At 37.3% G+C, this 26,803-nt stretch overlaps 2 protein-coding genes across 2 annotated transcripts; both read right to left on the bottom strand.

Moving 5' to 3' along the window:
- Positions 1-919: 919 nt before the first annotated feature.
- On the bottom strand, positions 920-11,949 carry znf598 (zinc finger protein 598). Its single transcript, XM_082177736.1, has 12 exons — positions 11,611-11,949; positions 10,651-10,763; positions 9,716-9,845; positions 9,415-9,626; positions 8,733-8,950; positions 8,516-8,633; positions 8,266-8,441; positions 8,089-8,173; positions 5,548-6,410; positions 3,820-3,976; positions 2,705-2,849; positions 920-2,210 (listed from the first exon to the last, which is right to left on the bottom strand). The coding sequence occupies exons 1-12, from the start codon at positions 11,932-11,934 to the stop codon at positions 1,845-1,847; spliced, it is 2,907 nt and encodes a 968-aa protein (XP_082033862.1). The 5' UTR covers positions 11,935-11,949; the 3' UTR covers positions 920-1,844.
- A 413-nt stretch (positions 11,950-12,362) lies between these two features.
- Positions 12,363-26,383, bottom strand: flii (FLII actin remodeling protein). Its single transcript, XM_082177728.1, has 30 exons — positions 26,227-26,383; positions 24,476-24,586; positions 24,282-24,353; positions 23,481-23,561; positions 23,210-23,295; positions 21,925-22,086; positions 21,670-21,773; positions 21,391-21,566; positions 21,041-21,198; positions 20,858-20,942; positions 20,355-20,502; positions 20,062-20,195; positions 19,759-19,971; positions 19,437-19,616; positions 19,262-19,344; positions 19,096-19,170; positions 18,931-19,014; positions 18,668-18,839; positions 18,478-18,582; positions 18,159-18,350; positions 17,862-18,050; positions 17,602-17,741; positions 17,178-17,385; positions 15,904-16,058; positions 15,749-15,809; positions 15,503-15,631; positions 15,302-15,408; positions 14,264-14,369; positions 13,864-13,929; positions 12,363-13,765 (listed from the first exon to the last, which is right to left on the bottom strand). Exons 1-30 carry the CDS (start codon positions 26,287-26,289, stop codon positions 13,631-13,633), a joined length of 3,780 nt encoding a protein of 1,259 aa, XP_082033854.1. The 5' UTR covers positions 26,290-26,383; the 3' UTR covers positions 12,363-13,630.
- Between the last annotated feature and the right edge of the window lie 420 nt (positions 26,384-26,803).

Genomic DNA, 26,803 nt, shown 5'->3' with positions numbered 1-26,803 from the left:
TCACGGAGTTTGTCAGTCTCTGATAATCTGCCTACAATCTGAAGGCCCGTTCACATCAAGAACGATAACTATATATTAACGTCCACACCAGCAGATGATGTACTGTTTATTGCACATGCTGCAGTTTTGACGTCTGCCACTTTAAATGTTCAAGCTCTTTAAAAAAGGATGGATTCTGATTGGCTGTCCATTTTTTTATTGGTCATCAGCAAGAAAAAAAAAATTACTCCAACAATATTGCTTCTCTGTGCCATTATTGTTATAGTTGTGGTGTGGACTCTGCTATTCTTTTATAATTAGAATTTTTTTTAGAACTATATCTTTATCATTAGTTATCCTTGGTGTGAACAGCCTTTAGAAATAAAGTTCCATAAAGGCTGTTTTCGCAGCCGATGACATACAGTCTTAAAAATAAAGGTTCCAAAAGGGAGGATTTGCAGTGGTGCCATAGAAGAACCATTTTTTGTTTTCCCGAAAAACCTTTCTGGGAAAGGTTTCTTAAAAGAACAAAGTTTTAAGTATGAAGATTTGGTGGTCAAGAAACCTTTTTTCGACTACAAAAAACTTTGGTCCAATGAAAAGGCTCCATGGGTTCTTAAAATAAACTTCTTTTTTTTCTTAGTGTGAAGAACATTTTAATCTAAAGAACCCTTTTCCACTAAGCTCCTTTTGTGCAGTGGAAGTTCCATGGATTGTAAAGTTTCTACATGGAACCACGTCACGATTGCCAATAATTTTAAGAATGTAACATCTCCTTTTGTGTTACACTTAATAAAGTGCTTCTTAAAATGACAGAATTGTAATTTTGCATAAACTCTTCCTCTAAATATCACTGTAGTAAATAGTTTTAAGTATGTTGCACAAAACAAACAGATGAGGTACAGAGACTGGAGCCTTAATAAAAGAATCTTAAGGTTGATAACGTTTGACCAGCATTTATTCTGCAGATATGTCCTGACACATCGCAAATTGTTGACGACAGGGTCTTGCCACAATTAGCAGTTCATGTAAGAGAGATTAGAAACGTTGAGCGTACTGAAGTCTCAACAGTCTTCTATGAGAGGGAGGAAAAACATTTAAGAGGCACAAGCACAATGGTAATTAACAAAAACTAAGCAAACAAATTAAAGAATTATCCATTTTTGTAATGTGATCCTATCCGCCAAACTTTCAGAATGTTATATTTGTTATAACTTTCTCACACTGATGTAATTGTGAAACAGAGAAAAGACAATCACATGAGCCCTAAGGAGTGCCGAGCGGTGCATTGTGTTCCCCTGCTTGATTGTTTAATTGCAAAGTATTTAAGCACAAACAAACATTCAAAAATGTAATTTGTCAAAAGTCAGTTGACAGATCACTGTAGCTTACTGTAAGAAAACTATATATTAACCATTCATTTTTATGTGCTGTAGAGTTTGTAAACAGAAATTGAAATATTTCAACTGAACGGCAGGAGCATTCTGAAATAAATAGGTTATTTTTCAAAGGCAGCCAACCTTACAATAAAGAAGAAGAAAAAAACTAATGACCATGCTAACAGCACTGGAAAAACCTGATCAAAAGAAGTTGTCAAGATGAACTGGAATTAACGTTAGAACTCAAGCCTTCAAGTAGAGTAAACCTGTTTCTCTTCACAGTTACAGTTCTACTTGCACGTTTTAGGGTTGATCTTTCCTCTTTAAAAAAAAGGTGTTGTCAAAACTTTCTGAACCTGAACAATCTGAGTAAACATCATCACTGCAGCTCCGACAACCCCTCATCCTTTCACGCATCTTGCCAATGTCCTGGTGCAGCTCCAGGTCGTGCGTCACAGACAGCCGTGGACATGTGCCTGCTGGCAGCTAGCTGATAATCTTGCTTATGGCCTGTAGAGAGGGGAAGTCATCGTCACCAATGTGCTGGGTGTTATGGGTGTTGAAGTCTTTCAGAGCCAGCACCTGCTTACAGGTGGGACACACTTGACAGTCCAACTCCAGGCTGTTGCTGCTGGTGCATGTCTGCCAGGCTTTCTTTTTGTTTTTTTTAGGCTTCAAGCCTATGCCTTGCTGCTGTTTCTCGAGAGCCTTAAAGTCTCCGTGGGCAGTGAGAAGCTCCTGTTGCTTGCGAGTGTCTGGTAGGAGAACCAGCAGCTCGTTGAAAACCCTGTTGAAATTCTCTCCCAGCAGCTCCTGGCAGCTTTTGTAGTACTGGACAGCAGGGATTATACCCTGATCAAGAGAAAAGAGAGTTTATTAACAAATGTTAGAGATCAATGTAAAAATATAGTGTGTAAATGGATTTTAATAAACACCAATGTTTTATGTTGACATTTTTTCAAAGAACGTGAAAGGAAGAGTGTATCAAAGGTTCTATAATGGGTCAGCAGTTTTCCCACCATTTTTAAACACCTTTCAAATGGTCCTACAGGATGTGACAAATAAAACTTGAAAATAATATATTCAATTCATGTTTATTTGTATCACACTTTTAACAATACAAACAGTTTCAAAGCAGCTTTACCAAATATGCATGTTTCAAATATTCAAAATACATTCAAAAGTATCAATTAATTAGCTCATAGAAGCTGAATAATAATTATAAAAGGCATCATGCTGCTTAAAATAGTTTTAGACATTGTAGGACTAATAATCCAAAAGTATTTTATATCAGTATAACACTGGGAAAAAAAGAAGAGTAATTGAAATCTTGGTTTGAAAGTTACCTGTCTAAACTGGCCTGAATAATTTTTGAACTCATTGAACTTGATTTCATCATTTTGAAGGAAATTCTTAATAGACTGAATAAGGTCCATGTTTCTTTGCTGGAAATTTTCAGGTATGAGGTAGGATCCAATGGCAGGTGTCGGTCTGAAAGAAAACAATGCCTGAGTGAGGTAAAACACGATAAATATATTCAACAGAATTCTCTGTTGTGAAGTGATTTTATAGTGAAATATCCACTACCATTCAAAAGTTTAGGATCGGTATGATTTTAACAAAAACATAAAAAAACATTAAAAAAAATCTGGGAAAGAAAAAGTATTTTACGCCTTAACCAGGCTACATTTATTTGATCAAAAAATTTGGTAAAATAGTAATGCTGTGAAATATTATTGCAATATAAAATAACTGGTTTCTATTATAATATTTGTGTATGTAAATGTAATTTATTCCTGCGATGACAAAGGTGAATTTTTTCATCTTTACCAACACCTTTTAACATTATTTGATCAATAGAAAGTTCAAAGGAGCAGAATTTATTTGAATTAGAAATCTTTTGTGATATTGGAACGTCTTTAATCACTTTAATGACTCCCTGCTGAGTAAAAGAACTACATTCGTTAATACTTTTCAATACTTTTTAATCAATTAGAAAAAAACAAGAGAGAAAAAAACAAACATATTAACCCCAAACATTTGAACAGTAGTGTAGGGAAAAGTATGTACAACAAATATTTAATTTGAGCAATTTTGTGTATATCGTGAGCCAACAAATGCAATACAATAAAAATACTGTTAAACTGTAAAACTAAGAGTATTTAGACATTTTCTGCTTTCAAAGGTTAGTGGGTCAAGTTCATAGTTAATGAGATAAACTACACATGAGGGGAACTGACTCCATAAAGCCACTATAAATCACCTTGACACCACTTGATTAACTGTACTTGCAAAAAAATCCTCAGAAAAGTGAATTTAGTGCAGAGAAAAACTCTAGCATGCCACTTGGTTTCTTACATTAAACAAAGACTATGGGAAAAAACCTTTTATGTACTCAAAATAAACCAGTGACAAGAAACACCACTTCCCCTTCACATCACACACGCCCATAAGCTCTAACCTGTTAACATCCGACACTGATGACTCCACCACATTACTGTTGAGTGGGATGCCGGTGAATCCTGGGGGAGGTTTGCTGACAACAGACCCAAGGCCAGGAGGAGGAGGAGGAGGCAGTGCACTCTGAGTGCTCTTCAACGGAAATGCACTTTTAAAGCCTACGAAACACAAGGAAGCACTTATGAGTAGGGCTGCAAAAAACTGACAATGCAATATTTTGTTTTTCTGCCATATATATTGTGATATGAAAAAACACAAGAAGTTTCGGCAGATGGCTTGCACAGCAATTTGGAAAGAATTAATCATTCAAGAACGATCGGGGTGATTTTGTTAGGCAGTGCATCAGCATAGAATATAATAATAAAAAAGAGAGAGAGAGAAAAATTACTTTTTACTCTGAAGACTTTAAGAGCAAAAACCTAAATGATTTGGGAAAACTTGAAACATTTGTTGCGGCCTCGCAGTGTTAATTTCAAATAATTTGTCATTATTTTTGTCAATGACGTTTTTTTTACAGACGAAAACGAGACCATAACTAAAAAAAACAGTCTTGAATAACAAAAACTATGACGAAAATGTTTGGTAGGGATTTGGGAAGAGATCCAGTCAGAACAGATGTCTTGCGTGTGTGGTAGATGCGCAGGCGGGACATGAGTTGGCATCCGCTTGAGAAAGAAGAGCAGACAAATAGATAGATCTGAATAAGAGTGACGATGCAAAAGAGCTCCATTCGGTACGGTTTTCTGTGCGCACACACCCGAAGCGTGCAGCCATGCACATAGGAAGCTATACAGAGCGCGAGTACTGAATTGAGCTCTCTTTAGCGTCTGAATGGACAAATACACACAACATTATGTCTATGTCCGTTTTGGAGAATATTCACGCAAACAGTCAGTTAAGTGATAAAATCGGATGTGATCAGAGCATAATAGTGCAGTGCAAAATAAACCGAATGCCGTCTGTGCCCTTAATATTAAACAAAAGAAAAAGAGAAAAGCATTCACTGCTCTTTAATAGCTTTAATAAGGATTAATTATATTGAATTTATACAAATGATTATGTCTGCTTGAAAGTATAAAGAATGATGCATGCAATATATAGTTGTTATAAAGAATGCAAATATCATTCATTGAAAAGAAGACCGTGCTCGACTTTAGGAGAAGTGGTTTAATTTAATTTTACAGTTAAATCTGTCTCTGTATTGCATGTTCAAACTTTAAAATCGTTTATATTAACAGGTTAATAAATGTTTTCTCCGGGAGTATATAATGGGTTTGGTAAATGAATGCCCTACAGTTTTACTAAACCCATTAGATTTTAGTCGACTAAAACAAACAATTCAGATTACTAAAATATGACTACAATAATAGACTATTATTAAATATAAATCAAATAAAAGAAATATATTGTAATACCATTGTGCTGTAAAAAAAGAGAGTAATAAAATGTATTATTTTACTGTAGAATTACAATACTAATATTTAAGTATTAATTTCTTCATTTTCAGATGTTATCAAAACAAAACAGTGCTTTCATTCATCAAGCTTTTATTTTGATGGGTTGTCGTAAATTATGTGCTTCACTCAAACCAGAAGCAAATTGCAGCCTGTGAGATTTGACAACTGCACTAAGCCATATTGAGATATCGATTTTATTTCGATATATCATGCAGCCCTACATAAAAGTGATGTCATTTTGTGCATTGCCTCTCTTAAGAAAGACCTCTTACCAGGTGGAGGCTTTTTGGAAACAAGAGCTGGGAAATCCTCTTCCTTGGATGGAAGGGCTTGATCAGTTACTGGCTGCTTGAAAGGGGAAGGAATATTTTCAGGAAATGATGTACAGGACAGTGCTTCTGCTGGCTTCTCCATGAGTCCATTTATAAAGGAGTTTGTTTTGGGCGGCGCGGGAGCTTTGGCGAGACTGGTATCTGGTGGCTTCATCTCAGGAACGTTCTCTTTGTGAGCCATTTTGGACACGGACTCCGGAGTGTGCGAGGGAGAGCCCAGAGATGAAGTCGTCGCTGGCTTCTTCTTCTTACTGGCTTTGGGGTTGGGGTTGGAGCTGGGCTGAGATGAGCCACCTTTCACTGTCAGCAAAGTGGAAATGTCAAGCATAGTTGGTACCGTACGGATCTCCTGGGCTGTTTTACCGCTCTGGGGGTCCTCATCATCAGACGAGGATGGACATTTCACTTTAGGTGGAGCTTTGTGGGTTTCAGCAGGGGTGAGCTTCTTTTTGCGGCGAGAAGAGGCGGCAGTGAGAGGCTGAGGCACACTTCCACTGGGGAGCGGGTCACTAGCGGACAGTATGGATGATGAGACCACATGGGCTGTTTTGGTGGGAAGAACCACAGGTTTATTGGGAACCACCACAGGCTTGCTTCCAGCTTGAGACCAGGCTGACGTTGTGCTCGACTGGGGCTTCAGTGGTTTGATCTTGGAGACCAGTGCAGGGAAGTCCTCCTCCTGGAAGGATGAATGTTTCTTGGGTTGATTCGTGTATGCAGGCGTCATTGGAGAGGAAACTAATGAGCCAGACAAACTTGGAAAATCATCTTCCTTCAGGGAGACAGAAGTTTGTTTGATCGTGCTGCAACATTAGGGAGACATGACATTGTTAATTGCTGATCTGTTCAAACTGAAGGGATACTTCACCCAAAAATGTACGTTTTGCCATCTTTTACTCACCCTCAAGTTGTTCTAAAACCTGTATAAATTTCTTTCTTCAGTTGAACACAAAAGAAGATATTTTACAGAATGTCAGTAATCAAACAGTTGACGGTAGCCATAGACTTCAATAGGAAACAAAATACTATGGGAGTCAATGGGGTCCATCAACTGTTTGATTACTGACATTCTGTAAAATATCTTCTTTTGTGTTTAACAGAAGAAAGAAACTAATAAAGGTTTGGAACAACTTGAGGGTGAGTAAATGATGACAATTTTAATTTTTGTGTGAACTATCCCTTTAAACTCAGTGTATAATACTAGATCAAGTGGTGCTTGTCCATGCAAAACTCGGTACAATGATGCTAGGGCGTTTCTCGCTGTTGCTAATTCTAAGTGCCCACTGAGAGCCCAACCCTTAATCTCTAATTGATATTCTGGCAAGTAGAAATGGCTTGGTTCCTCTCTCTGACATCATTCCCCTTTTTGTTTTGGTATTTTCTGCATATTTCTCCATGCTGATTGCACCTTATGACAAAAGCAGTTCTGTCGAAATATATTTGTGCAAAGAAATAATAATAAAAGCTTACGCCAAAATAGCCAAACAAAACAAAGGTTTTGTTTTCAAGAATTCAGACGACGTTTTATGTCATTGTGATACCAGGATAGTAGATTTGGAGGACAAAAGCAGTAAAGTGTTTTTTTATGAAATAATAATAAATGACTATGCAAAAAGGGTTAGTTTACGATTATATTACTTTTTTATATAATATATCCATTTAGTCTTAATTTTTATTTCAGTTTTAGTTGAAGTAATTTTAGTACTTTAGTACTTTTTTGTTAACTTAAACTTGTTTTTTTGAAGTTGAATTTTTCCATCTAATAGTTATATTTTATTTTATTTGTGCTTTATTTCAAATAATGGAAATTATTTGAAATTATAATTATTAGCTTTAGTTTTAACAGTAACAACACTGATTTCAGGTCAGTTGTATCAGCCCAACATTTTTGTCTTAAAGGTGCACTGTCATTTTTAGAATTACAACCAACAGAAGTTACGGTGGCCGACAGGAAAAGATGTCGTCATCTGAGACAGCAGAGAGTAACCAGTTAAGCAATGAGGTTTCTTTACAATTATAAATTAATAAATGATGTTTACTTAATTATTCAGTAATATATGTTATTGCGAATATTATTATTACTTGTTCATCATTGTGTCAGTGTTTTATTCGCTGACTTCAGCTTGCTTCTTTGCACGAAGAACATAGTGACGAAACGCGTTTGTCCGTTGAGGGCTACTGTAGAAACATGTCGGTGCAAAATGGCTATTTCAATGTAAGGGGACCCGCGGTGTATGTAGATAGAAATGGCTCATTCTAAGGTAATAAAAACATAACGGTTCATTAAGTAAGGGGCATAAGTATTCGGGCATTAAAAACATCACAGAAAGTAGTGTAATGAATGTGAATTTGAATCAATTAATAGATCTGACAAAATAAATGTACAAGCAAGCAATCACTACTAATTAAAAAATGCAAATTACCATTCCTAAATGGGAAAATACATAAACGTGACAAAAAAAGAAACAGGACAAAACATACCTTTGAATTGGGGCTGGAGGTGCAGCTGCCCCTAAAACTGGGAAGTCCTGACCAGCCAAAGAGGCATTACTCTTCATTGATCGAGCTGAAATATAGGTAAACATGCTCCATCTTTTCCACTTTCAAAAAAAATAAAAAAATAAATACAACAATTTACCATATTTTCAATTCTCATACCTTGAATTTCAGTCGTCGGCTTCACTGTGCCTCTGTTGTTTCTTATTTCATCTGGCTCCATCTTTTCTTCTTTGCGTGGCTTCTGACTGCTTCTGTCTTGCGCGTGGCTTCTCTCTTCTTGTCGGCTGGCCATTGAAGCTCGCAAAGCAGCGGCCATCTCTCGGTCCTCTTCCTCTCTGCAGACAACAACTCTCTTAGTCTTCCATAAGCGCTCTTATATGGTTAGAATGCAGCACTGATGAGGACCTACCGAATATATCTCCAGCTCCTGACGTTCTGCTGTCCTCCTGGGCCTCGTCCTCTTCCTGGTCTTCCCGGTCTGTTGAAGCGATCCGCTTCCTCATAGTCATCGCCACCAACTACCAGACCTAAACAAAGCCATTCAAATGAGTTTAAGGACATATAAGAGCGCATGCGGCACCTGAATAATCATATCCAACTCACAAAAAGAGCAAATTCTGCTTTACCGTCATTTCTTCGTTGCTGTCTGGGGGCATAGCTGAACTGAATGTCGATTTGGCGATTCTGCCGTGCCTCTGCCCGGCTTTTGCTGTGGGCAGCAGCTTTGTGAGCCTTGTAGTCAATCTCTGTGCGGAAAGCGTGAGTGAATTGCTCTGAACTGCAGCGCCCTTCCTCGCAGAGATAATGGCTCTCTCTGAAGTGCTCGCTGAGGTACTGGTAGTCACTGTAGGAAAAAATAAATAAAATTACGATATGATGATTCTGTAGTTTAGCTGACACTAGGTATGTTTACATGCACTACTTTTCATCAGTCGGAATGAATCCAATCTGATTTCCGCAAATATTTAGTTCAATCTCATCCATTAATTAGTTTGTAATGATGAGAAGTAAAACATACACATGTTTGCATGGCATAAAGCATGTAAACGTACGCATAACGGCACTGCACATGCACGCAATTGTTTACAAGCTTAATTTTAAGATTTAAAAAATGACTGTTGATTGTATTATTTCAGGTCTACATGACCCCTTTCAACTCGATCAAAAATTGAATTCGGATCGACTGAAGTGTTTTCATGAAGGCTTTTCAGTTCAAATGAGCCATTATTCGGGTGCATGTAAACGAGTTACTTCTGGAAATAAATGTTAATAGAAGTAAAAAATAGTGAACAGGAACTGGTCTTCTACCTGTAATACTCCTGAGCTCCATCCGCATCACAGAAATGGCAGAAGTAATGATCTCGTCGCAGGTGCTTCAGTAGCTCATCATTGTCCAGGTATCGATCATCACAGAATTTACAAAGCGGATGTCCACGATGCGAGGTGTCATCCGGGTCCCCTTGCGTTCGATGGCGAGCCAGTTCTTTTCGATTGTACCACTTCCGCTCGTACGAGAATATCTGTATACAGTTCGGCAAAACATTCATTGTACGAACGAGGAGCTTGAAAACGAAATAATTCAATAATAAATTAAGATGTAATACGCTACCTTCAGATGCTTAGCACATAACTTGCAGCAGAAGAGCTCATGTTGTTTCCGCATATGTTGCTCTAATTCTTCAAATTTGGAGAACACTTTTGGTTCTGGACAATGTGGACATTCATGTAACAAAATCTTCCTGCATTTGTTGTAAAAGATAAAAACCCATTTGTAAGTAACAAGTATCATCAAATGTTGTTGATATTAGGGTAGAAAATAGGGCTGGACGATGGTTTTGCCGGCAAAATAAAATTAATATATTGTGGAGACCTAAATTGACTTTTTATTTGGTACAAGTAAATTGCCTAAAGATTGCATCAGAGCTGGTCACCGATTAACACTGTTCCATTGTGTAGATTCACAACTCTGATTCAACTTACTGTAGAATCTCAAAAATGTCTCGATAACACTTTATTTTACAGTGTCCTTGTTACACATTACACATAGTTACTGTAGTAATAACTATAAATTATGCATAATTACATACAACTAACCCTAAACCAAACCCTCTTCCCAACCGTACAGTAAGTGTATGTAGTTCATTAATATTACTCCGTACTTAAATGTTTAATTACACTGTAACACGGACACCTTAAAATAAAGTGCAACAAATGTGCCATTTTTTTTAATACATTTTAGAAGTTTTAGTAAAATACATATGAAGTTAAACATGGCAGTTTTACTCTGTACTGTTAAATCATTGTTATAATACAATAGAGGTGCATATAAGGAAATTCTTCAGAGAAATTAAGTGGAAAGCATGGCTTGATTATTTTAACAATTTAATTTAGGATACATTTTGAATATACTTGGCAACAATTAATTTTTGGTTGAAATGACAGTTTTTCTAAGCTCTGAGTGAATATAATACACATTGAATATTGTTAAAAGGCTATTGAGACAATTTAGTATCTCTGCTGTAAAAAAAGAAGTAAAATGAACACCTGAACTGCGCATAGATCTTCCCATCTCCAAAATAGATGTCATATTTCTTCTCACACTGATATTGATGAATTTTCAGAGCGGCAAATGGTTCAGGTTTCTTTATGAAGACCACCTGGGATAATAAGAAAAATAATAAATCACATTATTAATTACAGGAGAGAGAAATAAATCTGGATTTTTTTATGAATGAAATTCTTCCTTAAACAAAATGAACAACGTTGTCAATCAAGCAAAAGCAGACTCGTATATCACATGTCAAACTGGTTGATTCATATAACTTGTGCTTAACAGGGACTTTAGAGCCGCGTGCACTATTGATCGATTGACACGCGAGTAACTCACCGTCAACATGACGTCACACTTTGACAGCCTGTCAGAAAAACTACACGTCTAGTAGTTTCTAACGAGAGAGTTATCAGTGAAGCTGGTTACATAACAGCACAATTCAGCTGAGCTGTCCCAAAATCATGTGTATAAAAAAATAAAAAAACCTAAACAAATGAACTTGATCACTAATGTATCCATGGCTGTCACATTATGTCTTAACAAATGTGAAGTAAACTACACTTTGAGGGACGAAGCAAAAAAAGTCAATTAACGTTAGTTGTCACGGGAAACGTCAGGCAATAAATCACCACTGCTATGCTAAACCAGCTAACATCTAAACTGCAATCAAGCTTCCAAGTTTAACAACCAGCAAAAACAGATATCATGACAATCAATTACTCAAACAAATACATCTAGTTCACTTCTAAGAGATGACAAAACGGAACTAAACCTTTTCAGGTCATCTCGACCTGACAAACACAACCGCTGCCATTATGAATCGACATGCTAGCTAGTGTGATGGGAGTGGTGAGGCCGTGGTTCCGCGTGTATGAGGTGTGTGTACAGCAGAAGTAACCCGAGGCCTGTGCTCTCGCTGCTGGAGAAGAGGAGAGGAGAGGGCGAGGCGGCACCTTGTCGAGCTGTTCCCGGCAGACGGCGCAGTACTTCTGCTCGCACAGCACCCGCATCTTGGTGGAGCAGCGGTAACACACCGGGTGATCACACTTCCCCACCGCGAACATGTCGATGTCCTGGCAGCACAGCACACATGTGCTCTCCGTGTCTTTCTTAAGGGTGGATTCCATACTGTTAGAAGGCACTGGCTGTGTGTGCTGTAGTTTTCTCGGTGTAATCCGTATGGATTTGGAGGGCTTGTTGTAAACGACAGTACGGGCACGGGCAGTGAGGCCGGGTGAAGCGCGCTCCTGAGTGCGTAATCGTTCAGCGCAGTGCATTGTGGGGACTGATCCACTCGCCGTAGACAGGAAGAGCTTTTATTATGACACACCGGACTTTTATACTGCATTCCGTGCGTGAATTTAGTTAAAAGCATTTTTTACAGTCTATGGTTAAAAGTAATATTCTAATTACACTAATATTCTTTAAATTATAATAAAAATGTAATTTAATAATATTAAAATAATATGATTTTTGTATAATGTTACATCAATACGATTTAATATAATAATAATACATAATTCATTACACATTTACTGTAACAAATTTAACGTAAGCTTTTGGGCCAATTTCTGCTCATAAACAATGTGCAAAATCATGAAAGATTTTTTGAAATATACATGGACTTAATATTCATTCAACTGTCAATATTAATGAAAATGACCATATATGCATGCAATGACAAATATTCAACAAGAGACATACAGATGTGCGATGAAACTTTATTCAATACAAAATACATAAATAGAGCATTTGCAGGTGAAATCAGTGGCAGAAAATATTTGTACACATAGAAATACATTTATATATGCAGACAACAAAGCTGCGGTGACAAGAAACAAAATAGGGCAACTCACCATCGATTGCAAAAATGTATTTTACCTCTACCAATCCCTTTTATGACAGCCATAACAAATTTGATAAGCATAATTAAAATAAGAATATTCATTTCCTTGGCTAAACAAATTTCCCTGTCCAAGTTCAACAAACATTCAAAAATTAGAAAAAAGTAGTCCAAACACAGGACCATAACTTTTTCTCTTTTTTTTCTCCTTTTTTTTTTTTAAAAGCACAATCTGTGACTGATGCGATGGTTTCTGCCAAATAGCTAAAACAGCCTTGATATGTGAAGACCAAACCGTAGTAGCACTAGACCACTAGATTGCCAGTCATAGCAATTACAGATTGCTTTGTTAATTAAAATCGCTGGGTTCAACCCAGTTAACTGCTGCATTGGTATGGATGTACTGGGCAGTTTAAGGGCATAAAAGCATAAATTCTCATTCTGACACGTAATAAATGAAATAACATTCCACAAACTGTGCAATTCATTATTCCATCAGCATTGGCATCAGAGTCTACATCCCAAAAGTAAAGCAGTAAAACAGGTCAAGCTGATGGAATGAAACATTCAAAGGCAAACAATAAAAATAAAAAAAAACATCCGGTGTGAGGCACCAAATCAGCATTGCATTAGGGTGAGATCTGAAACAGACATGGGTGTTGTGCTTTCAATAACTAAAAGTCTAGGCAGTATATGTGATATGCATCTACTGAATAAAACACGAAAAGTGTAGCCCAAACAAATGATATAAAGAGTCGTCTTTAAAATAACCGCTGCAGAATTTAGAAAATGTAAACAGACAATTCACAATACTTGTGCAGCTAGATGGTTAAAAAAACTTTAGACTCTCCCTCAACAGATATGTTCTTCTAAAAACCATCCCTTAAGGAATACAGCATTTGATCTCTTAACGCTTACCTATGTGCTGTATCATTTAGACTCTTCCTGTGACTTTAAATCTACATATAAATATAAAACTCATTAATATTGCATCAAATAGCAAATATATATGTGTGAGCTTTTTAAAGAGTGATGCAGTGCACATTGATAATGGAAGGGCTGTTGTGAGTGGTGTGGTTTTCTGAACCCTAATGCTCATTCTGTATTCAGACAGACCGTAAGAGGCTGATTTATGCAAGTGCAGTCTTGAAGGCGCTCCATGCGTGGAAACAACGGGTAAAACAGTGGGGCTCGTTGCCTTTGCGCACCAGGCGCAGTTTTCTCGGGTGCTCTGCATCCTTGGACCTCATGTGTTGAATATAGACCTGATTGAAGGGCGACACAAATGTTAAGCAGGCATGGGAAGTGCTGGTGTACAATAAACTAAGTGTACAATAAAACTGCCACTCAATATGTCACTGACCTGACAAGCCTTCAAGCTCAGTTTAATCTCCACCTGGCTTGTCTGTGTGCCGACCCACATGTAAACCTGTGAAACAAGCAAACAAACAACTCAACAAAATAGTAGTAGTAGTAGCAGTAATATGTTTTTTAAGCATGTCAGCATCTGAGGTTATCTTAATGGCAAAAACAGAGTTACAAAAATACAAGAGTTGCATAAATATAATAAATTAAAAACAAACAAAAAGGAAAAACAAAACAGCATGAAATATTATACAAGATGTTTTACATTAACATGATACAAATTCTAAAATCTTTTTTGCTAAAATTTCACTAAACAAGTTCTTAAGTGACAACTCATAAAAAAAAAAGAAAGATTTGCTGCCACAATAATATGTTCAGCTGCAAGCATGAAGCTCTACCTCTTTCCCATTGTCCAAAAGCATGATGTCATCATCAGCCAGGTCATCTTGACAGAAGTCTGAGCACTTCTCTGATATAGCAAAGTAACCCTTTTCATTTGAGCACCTGAGATCAGAGATAAAATCTATTATTACCTTAAAAATATGGTAAATGAAGAGAGGCAAATTAAATTATTTAATTAATAAACAACTGTTGAAAAGTTTAGGGTCAGTATGCTCACCAAAGCAGCATTTATTTGATTTAAAATATCATACATACACTACCATTCAAAAGTTTGGGGTCGATGAGAGTTTTTAATGTTTTTGAAAGAAGTCTCTTATGCTCATCAAGGCTGCATTAATTTGATAAATATTGTAAAAAACAGTCAAATTGGGAAATATTACAATTTAAAGTAAGTTTTTTTATTTTAATATATCTTAATGTGATTTATTCCTGTGATGCAAAGCTGAGTTTTCAGCATCATTACTCCAGTCTTCAGTGTCACATGATCCTTCAGAAATCAGTCTAATATGCTGATTTGCTGCTCAAGAAACATTTATTATTATCATCAATGTTGAAAACGGTTTAATATTTTTGTGAAAACCATGATAATTTTTTTAGGATTCTTTGATGAACCGAAAGTTCAAAAGTTTTTGAAATAGAAATATGTTTTTAAAGTCCTCCTGTGGTGAAAAACAAGATTTTAATGTTGTTTATATGTCTATGTTGTGTTTTTAAAATCCTTTAAGACAAACCATGTGCAAATTCATAAATCAACACCATTTATGAGTATTTTCTCTTTAAAACTGCAGTGATCTAAAGACAGTCTCAAAAACGTGGAAAGAATTTTTTCACAGGGAAAAAAAACCTTTAAATATGTATTTTTGGTGATCAAAGATGAGTTTTAAGGGATAACATTTTTGATTACAGGGGGACTTCAACATAATAAAATGTCTTTACTATCACTTTTGGTTAAAAAAATGCATCCTTGCTTATTAAAATAAATAAATCTTTTTTTAAATTTATTTTTTATAACTTTTCTGAAACTAAATGCTCACCTAAACAGTCTAGCGTATTTCATGTATTCTGCATCTTCATCGTATTGCTTCTGTGAGCCAATGCCAACCCAGAAGAAATTTTCTGGCTCTTCTCCTTCATTTATCACCTGAAGAAAAGAAAAAAAAAAGAAAAAAATTGTTTAAGAAAATAGTCAAGATGATGTAGTGAGCAAATTTTTGATTTTCACAGCTGAAATGAACCTGTTTGCTGTAAGTGTCATCAAACATGGTGTTCATGATGTCCTCTGCCAGTTTAGCTTCATCAGGGTCTGCTGCTCGGCCCACCCATGTGTAAACTATTCCCTGGTTGTCTGTACTTTCAAATGGCACCTAAGTAATATTTGAGTTATTAACCATTTATAAACCACTGCAAATATTAATCTTGATTCCTTTATTATTATTTAATGATTTATAATACATGAACAGGTACATCAAATGCCAGTTTACCTTCAATATGAAGCAGAATTCAGAGTTGAGGTTACTGGAATCTGTGGCTATTTGAATAGTCCTAAAACACAACAGAAACACCACACATGTTTATTTATTTGACTTTAGAAATAGCTGATGAAAAGATACTTCCTGTACATACATGATATAGTTACCTGGTGCATAGCGCACTTCCATTTGTCCTTATGTGGTATAAGCTTGGCTGCACACTGTCCACTTTTAGCTTCCTCTTGCCTTTGTGGATGATGAACTTTCTCTTGAAGTGTGACAAGAACTTGAGATTCTCCTGTTGCTGGGTCATCCTCACAACCTGAAATATGCATGAGATATGATGTCATGACTTATTGTAAAACTTACAAAGATACATTTCATCACTGTCGGGCGGAAACCTTGTGTCTCCATAATTCGTCTTTTTTTTTAATTTTTTTTTTATCATTACTATTGGTCACCCTTTACAGACGTCTTCTGGGTTTTGTAAATAATTAACCAATGAAAAGTATTAAAAAGACCTTGTGGCTAAACCTCGTAACTTCATTGGATCCTCAAACTGTCGGTCAAACATCATTACCCCACCCCACCTCGATCATGAATGAGCACCGTTTGTGTGTGTGTGTGTGTGTGTGTGTGTAAGGAATAATTGACTACAGGCCATTGAATTATTAGAAAAATAATGCACACCGAGGTGGTAATGTGGTCACGACGCGAAGCAAAGTGTCCGTTACATGTCGGGTGTGCATTATTTTTCAATAATTCAAAGCCCGGAGACACCTATTCTGCTTATACTACGGTTACCACACTTCAAAACATTGTTCAGATATTGTAACTCAAGACATTTGTCAGGTTTTTGTCCTTAAAACGCTTGTGTGTGTAGGACTAATTTCTTACGGATCTCATCCCAAGCCTCCGTTGCTTATTCCAAGCCGTCATTTAAGAGCTAGTAACGGAGGCTTCAGTCAGACAGTTCTGTTCGTAGCATTTCGCCGTTTATATCATGAGATCTAGGACAGAAGAAACTAAGCCCCCACATAGCTACAGTAAACTTTATAACCTGTAAGTTGATGAAAACCTAATGCAGTGCACTTACTGCCTCAGATGCGGCCGTTCTAATGACAAAACGCATGTCCGAAATTTGAGTTTGATTTTGGTAACATTTGTTAACAATATAATGACACATGCAAGTGTCTGACCATATATAAAGCCGCAACATCAACGTTGACAACGTGTGTTTATTTAAAAATTCTGTGTTTTTTCCATTTCTTGAAAAGTAGCGTTTTTGGAGATACGAGTTTTCCACCCGACAGCGATGATATGAGGTCAAAGCAATAAGAGTCACTACAACACAATGAAGATGAAATATGAGATCAATTTCATAATGGATCCATTTAATTAACCCAAAAATGTATTTAATTTATTAGTTAGCATGCAGTACCTCCAGTTTGCCTGGGAACAAGCTCTCAAACTTCTTCTGCAGGCTGAAAGTGAAGGTCAACCAGCCCATGTTGGAGGCCTCACGGCCCTGCCAGAAGTAAACCACACACTGGAAGTCTTCCTCAGGCTGTTTGTCCTCATCATCTCCCTCTTGTCCTTTCTCCTTTTTTTTCTCCTGATCATCCTCATACTCCACTGGCACCCAGTACCTGAGACAGACACAAATATCACATAATTTCAATGAAAGATGAGTCATAAGTATCTAAGACAGTAATAGTTCATTTAGTTACAAATATAACAGTTTTTTTTTTTTTTGTCTGAAGATTTCACCTAGTTTATCAGAACTCTGTCCATCTGAGAATTAAGTGACATCACAACCTGGCTGCAATTTTTGCAGTCAATTTTAGTGATGCACTCTGACCAACCTGCAGAGAAATACGTAGCAATCCTGAGTGTTAAAGTGCCCAAACTCCTCCTCTGGTAAACGGGCAAACTTCTTCCCCTCCAGAACGAAGCCCTCCATGCCGTCCAAATCCTCATTCCACTCCTCCATCATCTGCTCCGCCTATCAGATTTACAACAAACCCACAAAGACACAATTAATTTGATAGAATTTTGACAGAATTACTCAGGACATCCTAAAACTGAAAAGTTGTAATTATTGAGCTGTTAGTTCAGGTCTCACCTCTGTGAGAGGCATGGCTGGCTGTCTAGGCAGGAACAGAGCCGTTAGATCAGCTTTCATTTGGTCTTTCTGCTCTGCATCCTTCTTCACCTTGCCAGACAAGCCCACTTCTTGTTTCACACTCTCTGCGTTCCTGGTATAATCCACCTTCAGCACGTCATCCCAATTCTTGAACTTGGATTTAAAGACCTGTTGAGCGCAACATGGAATTAGAACAGAGAAGTGTTGTGTCATTTAATAGAGTATCTTTAAATAAAGGCAAAACGTTTTTTTAATCTCTTATTTTGTCAATTTTACCTGTCCCTCTGTGCCCTCCAGATTACGGATGACCACGGCGTGTTTTGGCCGATGAAGCATGCTGCACACCTCTTGGCCCAGTTTCAAAGCAGCTGCCCTCACAAGACGTGGGGACTTACGGCCAATCCAAATGAAGACATCTGACCAGCAATCTAAGATGTAGACACCTTTAGTGTCCAAAAGACCTTGGACCTATAACGAGAAAATGTTCCACCAGTTAGTGTATTCAGGTATGATTAAGGAACCCAAACTTTTGAATGGTAATATACATTTTTCCTAGAATTTTTTGCTGCTACAGTCATTATGGACATGACATTACCAGTCTGTGCTCTGGAACCACATCTAGTTTGAGCTTGTCCTTGTGCTCCACAGACAGTTTGTAGTTGATCTGAGGAAGTTCAAGGTATCCCAAGCCCAAGCCAACCTAACAGAACAAGAAAGTACTAAATATTTTACACCGTGGTGGTTTTAGAAAGGAATGCACAACAAACCATAGACCATTCCCTAACCTTATAAAGCTTGGGTCGGACAGGAGTGAAGTCATCTGGGACATGTTTCTTGATTTCTTCCGGCTGTCCCCCAAGCTTTTCCCAGAATTCCGGAGGTTCCTGATTCTGCATCAAAGTCGTAATCTCTGCTTTACTTTTTCGCTCATTTTTGTTCATCTTTTCAGCAAATAACCTGTAAATAGCATGGGGACTATTACAAATCTGAACAAACAGATCTGAAAAAAAACAAAAAAAAACACAGCTTAATTGTTTGCATATATTACCTTGCTTTTGTAGTACCACCAAGTGTTGCGTTTGCTCCTCTCCAAATAAATAATTCAAGACCAGTGTCCAACAAAAAGACAAATCTTTAAACAGAAAGAAAGAAAAAATATCAGACTGAGTCACTCTTATCAACATACATAGAGCGAATGGCACACTAAACTCACCGTGGGTCCAGTGAGGATGCTTTCAGAGGCACAGATTCTAATCTGATGTTCTTTTTCCCATAAACCCTGTACAACCTGCCCAAAATACAAAACAAACAGGATTAGTGTGAGTCAGATCAGGGGTGAGCTATAGAGGCAGTCCTGGGTGTTGTTTTTGGCGGGGCACCTGGTCGGGTATTGCGTGTCCTCTACGGTGAAAAATCCACTAGAAGTTCCACCCTCAATGTAAGAGATCTCATTGTCGAACACCTAAAACACAGTGCAAAGAAATATATCTAAGCATATGCTGATAATGCAGCAATACATCATTTTGCGCAAGGAATGGCATTTGCTTCACTGACCGCAGTGAATTCTTCACTCTCATCTCCCATCTCCTCTCTGATTGTCCTGCACTCAGCACCCAAATAATTACGGAGATTGACAGCATGGATAGCAGAGCCGGCTTTCTTATCAAGCGTAGCTTCTTGCCCGATCCAGTAATAGATATGCCAGTTCAGGGCTCCGTTGTCATCCAAGAACGTCTGTAAAAGTGCATTACAAAGCATTCATTGAAAGAGTGGATGCAGACTGGGAGCAGGAGACCTTATAAATTAAAGAAACAATATTTAAACTAAAGTACTTTAATAAACATGATGATCATTAGAATTTTTTTACAGGGCTGACCTTAAGAATAATGTAACAGTCTGCTTCATAGAACTTCCCATGGAAGGCCTCGTCCACCTGCATGGGTACAAAGTTTTCTATCTGCCAAATCGTAACACCAGGGATCTGCCCCACATCCTCCAAGAAGAACTCCGAGTAATCTAGCTGAGGTTTCTCCAGGTTCTTGTCCCAGCGTTTGGTTTTCAGGTCAGAGTATTTCATGTCTCCATTCTCCTAAAAGATCAAGAGGCATGTGAAGACCAGATAGGTTTGGACATGTACCAATATAATGGCTCCATCATTATAGCTCTGCTGTTCCCTCACCTCAATGGATTTGTTCTTCTCCTGAGCCACGTCTGACATTCCCTTCAGCACCTGTTTAGCCTGATCATCCTGGGCCGAGTCCTTGCGTCTCCTTAGCCTCATCTTCCTGGCCATATGATCTCTAGGACTATTTCCTGTATAACACACAAAGATCATGTTGCACTTTGAGCTGTATTACAGTCATATTTTCAGTTTTGTTACTTCAAACTCAGCATCTTCAGCCATTAAGGGTTAGTTTGAAATAGGTCATAATTACAATAACATAACTCTAAGAGAAAAAAAGCATATTGTACCTCCACCAGCTGCTGCCACAGTGGCTGGAGACGCACCAGCCAGTCGCAGCTGGTTCTGCAACGAGAAGTCTATGTTGTACCACTCAGCTGTCCTGTCTACTGGTTTAGGGGGCATGACTAGATTTGGATTCTCACGAACATCCAAAACCTAAAACATCAACGTCACAAAAGACAACTTTAATCAGCATTTATTAACTGGTTTAACATATGCATTAGTGTTTGTTGCTTTAGTCTTTTTAATAAGTACATAAAAACATACACTACTGTTCAAAATTTTGTGCCAGGTAAGATTTTTTTTTTTTTTATGGATCTGAAAGAAGTAATTTTCAGCATCATTACCTCAGTGTCACATGATCCTTCAGAAATCATTATAATATGATTTGCTGCTCAAGAAATGTGTCTTTTTATTATCAATGTTGAAAAGGTGTGCTGCTTAATATTTTTGTAGAAACTTCATTTTTCAGGATATTTTTATAGATATTTCTTCATTAAAGAGTTCTTACCTCCAGGTCAGTGAGGAAATGGATGGCCTCTGGTAATGTCACAAGCCGGTTCTTGTTCAAGACCAATTTCTTCAATTTTCCACACCTGAGCAAAATCAAAAATCCACATATTACCATTATCAATAGGATATATGTTGGTTTTATAATTATATCTAACCACAGATAAACTGTCTCAGTTCTCACCTGCACAGCCCCTCTGGAACAAGCTCTAAATTATTATTTGCGGCCATAAACTCAACCAGGTTGGACAATTTTCCCACACCAGATGGAAGGCCATCAAAATCTATTTTATTCGAGTTCACATACAGCTTCTTCAGCTTGGACAGCTTGCAAATGGCAGACTGCACATCACACCAAACAGGGAAAAAGGAGAGACAAGATTAGTGGCAAACAAATTTCAAATATAATCTAAATGACAAAATTATTAATGTGATGAAGTATCAGCTCTCGCACAAAAGCACTTTTAAAGCCAAACAACTTCTGATAACTGATAAGTTCCTCTGTTTTACCTTATTTGTTAATGAGGGACTTACAGGCAGAGATGTGAGCTGATTCCTAGAAAGGTTGAGCGTCTCGAGTTTGGTCCACTGATCTATACACAGTGACAGTTCAGATATCTGATTGCTGCTCAGATTTAGCCGTTTGAGATTAGTCAGCGAGTACAAGCATTCGGGTACCCGAGTCAGATCATTGCAGGACAGGTCCACATCTACACAAAAACGCACAAAAGATTCATTATACAAGGAACAACAGCAATTAGAGACACTGATGATTATTTTACAGAGAGAGCAGTAACACCGCTAGATCTCTACCTGCTAGATTAGTGAGGCCCTCCAGACTCGTGGGCATATTATTTTGAGTACGCTGTGTGTTCCTTAAATGGAGGGTCTGAAGAGCTACCATAGCAGGTAACTGCCTGTTATGACAAAGTCATACAAGTGACACAGATTGGAGTCAGAGTTTATCAGAGGCAATGTTGATAACACAATGATGTCATCTGAAATGAATGCAGCCTTCCTCCTATATGGCATAGACGGAAATTAAACCATAAAAACTGCTTGTCTTACCTCAGCTGTGCGTGCATAAGCAGATTGTTATTGAGTATCAGGGTCTGCAAATGGACCAAGCGTCTCATCTGAGGCGGCAGACTGTCCAAATTATTGTTACTGAGGTCCAGGTACAGCAGGTCAGTGAGGTTGATGAACAGCTGATTCGGTATGTTATCAATGCTGTGAGAAAGCAAACATCATAGAACTGTTTCAGACTAACATTTATGTTCACAGAAATTCCACTGTGACTACAAAAAAAAGATGTGCACTTTGATCGCTGAAGTATTTAAGCAGGGATGGGGGTAAATGATAAAGCGAGTTCGATCTGCACAATTTTTTTTAAAATTGCGAGTCCATGCACATATGTATTAACCAGACATAGATTAGTGGTTCTCAAACAGGGGCTCTTGAAAAACATTAATATAATATGAGGTAGCCTAATTTTTTTTAAATTGTGATTTTATCTCTAGAAAAGTCATGTAAAGTAATTAAATCTAATTACTCCAGGAGCATTTTTAGAATAAATGCAAATTTTTATACTCATGCCAAATTCTAAAATATTTTATTGGGTAGATATTGAGTAAGAAATATTTTTTTAATCCCCATCCACTAAAATAACAAACAACTGGAAAAGTCATGGGACCTTCAAATATCGTTGTGGAAAATGTGGGGCCTTAGCTCAAACTAAAAATAGTTCAACTTTTACAAACATATCCCAAGAAAGATCCATGTGTTCTTTTCCATTCCATCAGTAGCACAAGTCCAGTCTAGTCTAAATGAATCCTTAAAGTGCTAGTTGACCCAAAAATGAAAACTATCCCATAATTTACTCACCCTCAAGCCATCCTAGGTGTATATGACTTTCTTCTTTCAGCCAAACACAATTGGAGTTATTGGAGTTATATTAAAAATATCCTGCCTCTTCCAAGCTTTATAATGGGAGTGAATAGCAACTTAGATTTTGAAGCCCCAAAAAGCTCATCCATCCATCATAAAGTAATCCATAAGGCTCCAGAGGGTTAATAAAGGCCTTCTGAAGCAAAGCGATGTGTTTTTGTAAGAAAAATATCCATATTTATAACTTTATAAACTATGGTCACTGGCTTATAGCATGGGATAATTTTCATATTTGGGTGAACTAACCCTTGTACATCCCCAAATCATCACACAAGACATCTTCCAAAATACCACAGTAACAGATCACAATATAAAATCCTAAAATGTTTAAAGTGCATTTTCATGATAGATAATTATTCTTCACTTCCAAGAACTTGGGTACAAAACAGACAGACACAGACCGTACCTATTGTGACTGAGGTTTAAGACCAACATGTTTCTGGAGTTCTCCAAGTCCCGAGGGATTTCAGACAGTTGGTTGTAACTCAGATCCTGAATAGAGGAGGGACCAATACATACACACACCATCATTGCAGCACATAAACGATGACAAATTTGCATAGTTTCACTAATCAAAACAGCCCTGCTTAAATAAATGTAAATCCTGCCTGTAATTTTGCACTTAAATGAGACATATACTTAACTGAGAAATACACACAAAGTAATTCTCTACATACCAGCACAGAAAGATCATCCAGCTGAAAAATATCATCAGGAACACCAGAGTTCTTTAGGCTGTTTCCTCTGGCCACCACCGCCTACAGCAAAAACAACAAGAGCAGATTAAACGCTAGTCTGAGCAATGTAAATATTTACAATAAAATTAAAATTCATGCTGTGTTTAAAGACAAAAGCAATTTTAAGTACATAGACTACCGTTCAAAAGTTTGTAAGTCAGTAAAGATTTCTTTCGACAATTTTGAAAGAACGTGCTCACCAAGGCAGCATTTATTTAACCAAAAATACAGTAAGACAGTAATACTGTGAAATTTGATTACAATTCAAAATAACTTTTCAATTTGAATACATTTTAAAATGTGATTTATTCCTGTGATGGCAAAGCTGAATTTCCAGCATCATTACTCCAGTGTCACATGATTCTTTCAGAAATCAGTCTAATATGATTTGATGCTCAAGAATCATTTATTATTATTATCAGTGTCAAAAACATTTGTGCTGATTAATATGTGGAAACTGTGATCGTTTTTTCAGAATTCTTTGATGAACAGAAAGTTTAAAAGAACAGTATTTACATGAAATAGAAATCTTTTGTGACATAAATGCCTTTACTGTCACTTTTAATTAAGTTAATGCATCCTTGCTGAATAAAAGTAGTTATTTCTTTCAAAAAAAAAATCTGACACCAAACTTTTGAACGGTAGTGTATGTAAACAGTTACAAAAATATTTATATATACTTATGTGAAACGCTAGTAGAGAACATGTCAAGTATTTCGCAATATGGGCGATCATATTTACCCTCAGGTTGGGAAGACTTGACAATTCTCCATGCAGTGTTGTGAGGCTGTTGTGACTCACGGACAAATGTTCCTGATTTCACACAAAAGGCAAAAAAACAAAAAAAAAAAAGACCAGAGAATGATTATTAGCAAGTTGACAAAGCCTAGTTGCAAAATATGAAATTGTGACTCAGCTGTGCAATACACAATCACCAGTTTCTGTAGGGAGGCCAGTTCCTCTGGAAGATAGCAAAGCCCCGTTCTGTTCAGCTTCAGCCATCGCAAGCTACTCATAGACTTGACATGCTCAGGAAAATAACCCCCCTGTGTTCAACACAAGAGATACAAAGTCTTAAATCAGACCATCATGAGTCATACGAGTCAGTTTCTGCATTAGTGATTTGGTAGTTTTTGATGGATCTTCTACACTGATGTAATTTCCCAAAGAAATCAGTCTGATGCCTGAATCTGATCTAAAACAAAATAAACATGGTACAATGAAGTCATTTCAGGACAGAAATAAAAACACTTGTGGGAGATTATGGGGTGTGTTTGCTATGGCAACAAAATAAGCATGAGCCAGAAGCGGGTTTATCAATTTTTTTAGATACCACAGAGCCCCAAATACGATAATCCTTATGCGAGAGACACCCATTCTAAAATTTAAAAGGCATCTATATAGTTTCTTGTATAAAGACCCAATGTGTACTGTGAAATAAAATCATTTTAATAATAAAAATATTATTTAGAAAATATTAAGTTACATTTATTGTATTGTTTCTACTTATTATAGTACTGTATTGTTAGTAGGGATGCACAGATATGTTGGCCGATATGATAACCGATAATTCTTTATATTTGAAAGCCGATAACCGATATATTGGCCAATAAATCTAAATCCAAAAATGTATAATAATTTTTGAGAGCCTGATTACAAAAACATCAAAACATCAAAAGCCTTGTCCCAAGCACACAATTATAATGTTCTCATTATAATTGTATGTAGCCTAATCCTATATGACAGACTTGCGCTGCACCTGTTGCACTTAACTATATTTTCCTTTTTGAAGTGATTCCAATGATATTTCAAGCAATTCAAAACCATCATGGCTAACAGTGCCCATCTGAAGGAAATAATCCATTATTTATCAGCTTTAATATATCGTCCACATTTACTTATCGGGCTGATAACGATAACATTAAAAATGAACATATATCGGCCGATACCAATATGGTGGACGATATATCGTGCACCCCTAAGTATAAGTATTTATTTTATTCAATCCTTTACTTATTTTAATCTATTTTTTTTATCTTATACTTTTCTCTAAACAGTTGCACAGACCCCCTAGCACTCTCTTGAGGCCCCTGGGGGCCCCCAGACCACACTTTGGGATAGAAAACAGTAAGCTGCTCACATAATCATCTCGATATGAGCAGATCTGACTGAAGTGGCTTTATATAAGACAAAGACTCAGAGCATCATCACAAATGTACTCAAATAAACTGACATACTTGAGAGGCTGGGTGATACTACTGCTTAAGGAACCCATGTAAAAGACTTACACATGTTTTAAATAACAAAACCTTCCTTTTATATGCATATTGACGATGCTCTATCTAGTCTAAAAGAATCTATTTCCTAACGACATGTTAAAGATTGTCAACCGCAGCACATTTCATTTCTTGAGGGCAGAAGTATTACTGTCAACCAGCACAGCTGAACTGCTAACAAACTTCTAGTTATTTCCCCTGCCTGTCACACCACTTGATTGACCGCAACAAATTTTGACAAGTCGCGAGCTAACGCCCAGTGTTCTTCTAAGCTAGCACAGTTAGCACTGCTAGCTCACCATCTTACCCTGTTTTGACACGCTAACTAACCTACATCGCGTTCCTCGTTTGAGTGAATGATTTATTAACAATATCCCGTACCTATAGACGCATTGAATCGGAACTCTCACCTTAAAGTCATTCCCACTCAGGTCTACTCCCCTGATAAAGGGGAGAACTCCGGTCGCGGCCATGTCTAATTCAGGATATGGCAGCAGTCTCAGCCTATTTCAGTTCGGCAGCGGCTGGTGGAACAAACAGTCTCTCCCCCGCCCCCCGCTCACATGGTACAGCCCACGAACTGCTCAGCGTTACCAGCCACTCACTTAAAAAGTTATTTCTGTTTCTATAAAGGAACAACTGTTACTTAAATCCGCGGTAAACTACACCCTTTTGCAGTTATTAAATGTTGACTCATAACACACTGATTCATTTCTGAACCATTTGCAGTGTCATTTACAGAACGTGGGAGAACAATTAGGGACCCTCTTATTACAGCTAGGGCCCATCACAACATCCCCAGCTGTTCAGGTCATTTGTGGTATTTTTTTCTTGTTTTTTGGAGGTCTGGAGTAGTATTTTGTACTAAAGAGTCCATATACTGCATTTACACTACATGTATGCATTTAGCAGAGAGGTTTTCAAACTGGGGTCCTGAGTCCTGGGAGTCCCAGTGCTTGGGGGTCGGTGGAAAAAATTATAATGCAT

This window comes from Leuciscus leuciscus (assembly GCF_965113295.1).
Source record: "Leuciscus leuciscus genome assembly, chromosome: 1".
NCBI classification, from domain to species: domain Eukaryota; kingdom Metazoa; phylum Chordata; class Actinopteri; order Cypriniformes; family Leuciscidae; genus Leuciscus; species Leuciscus leuciscus.
This window is presented reverse-complemented; position numbering and strand designations above follow the sequence as displayed.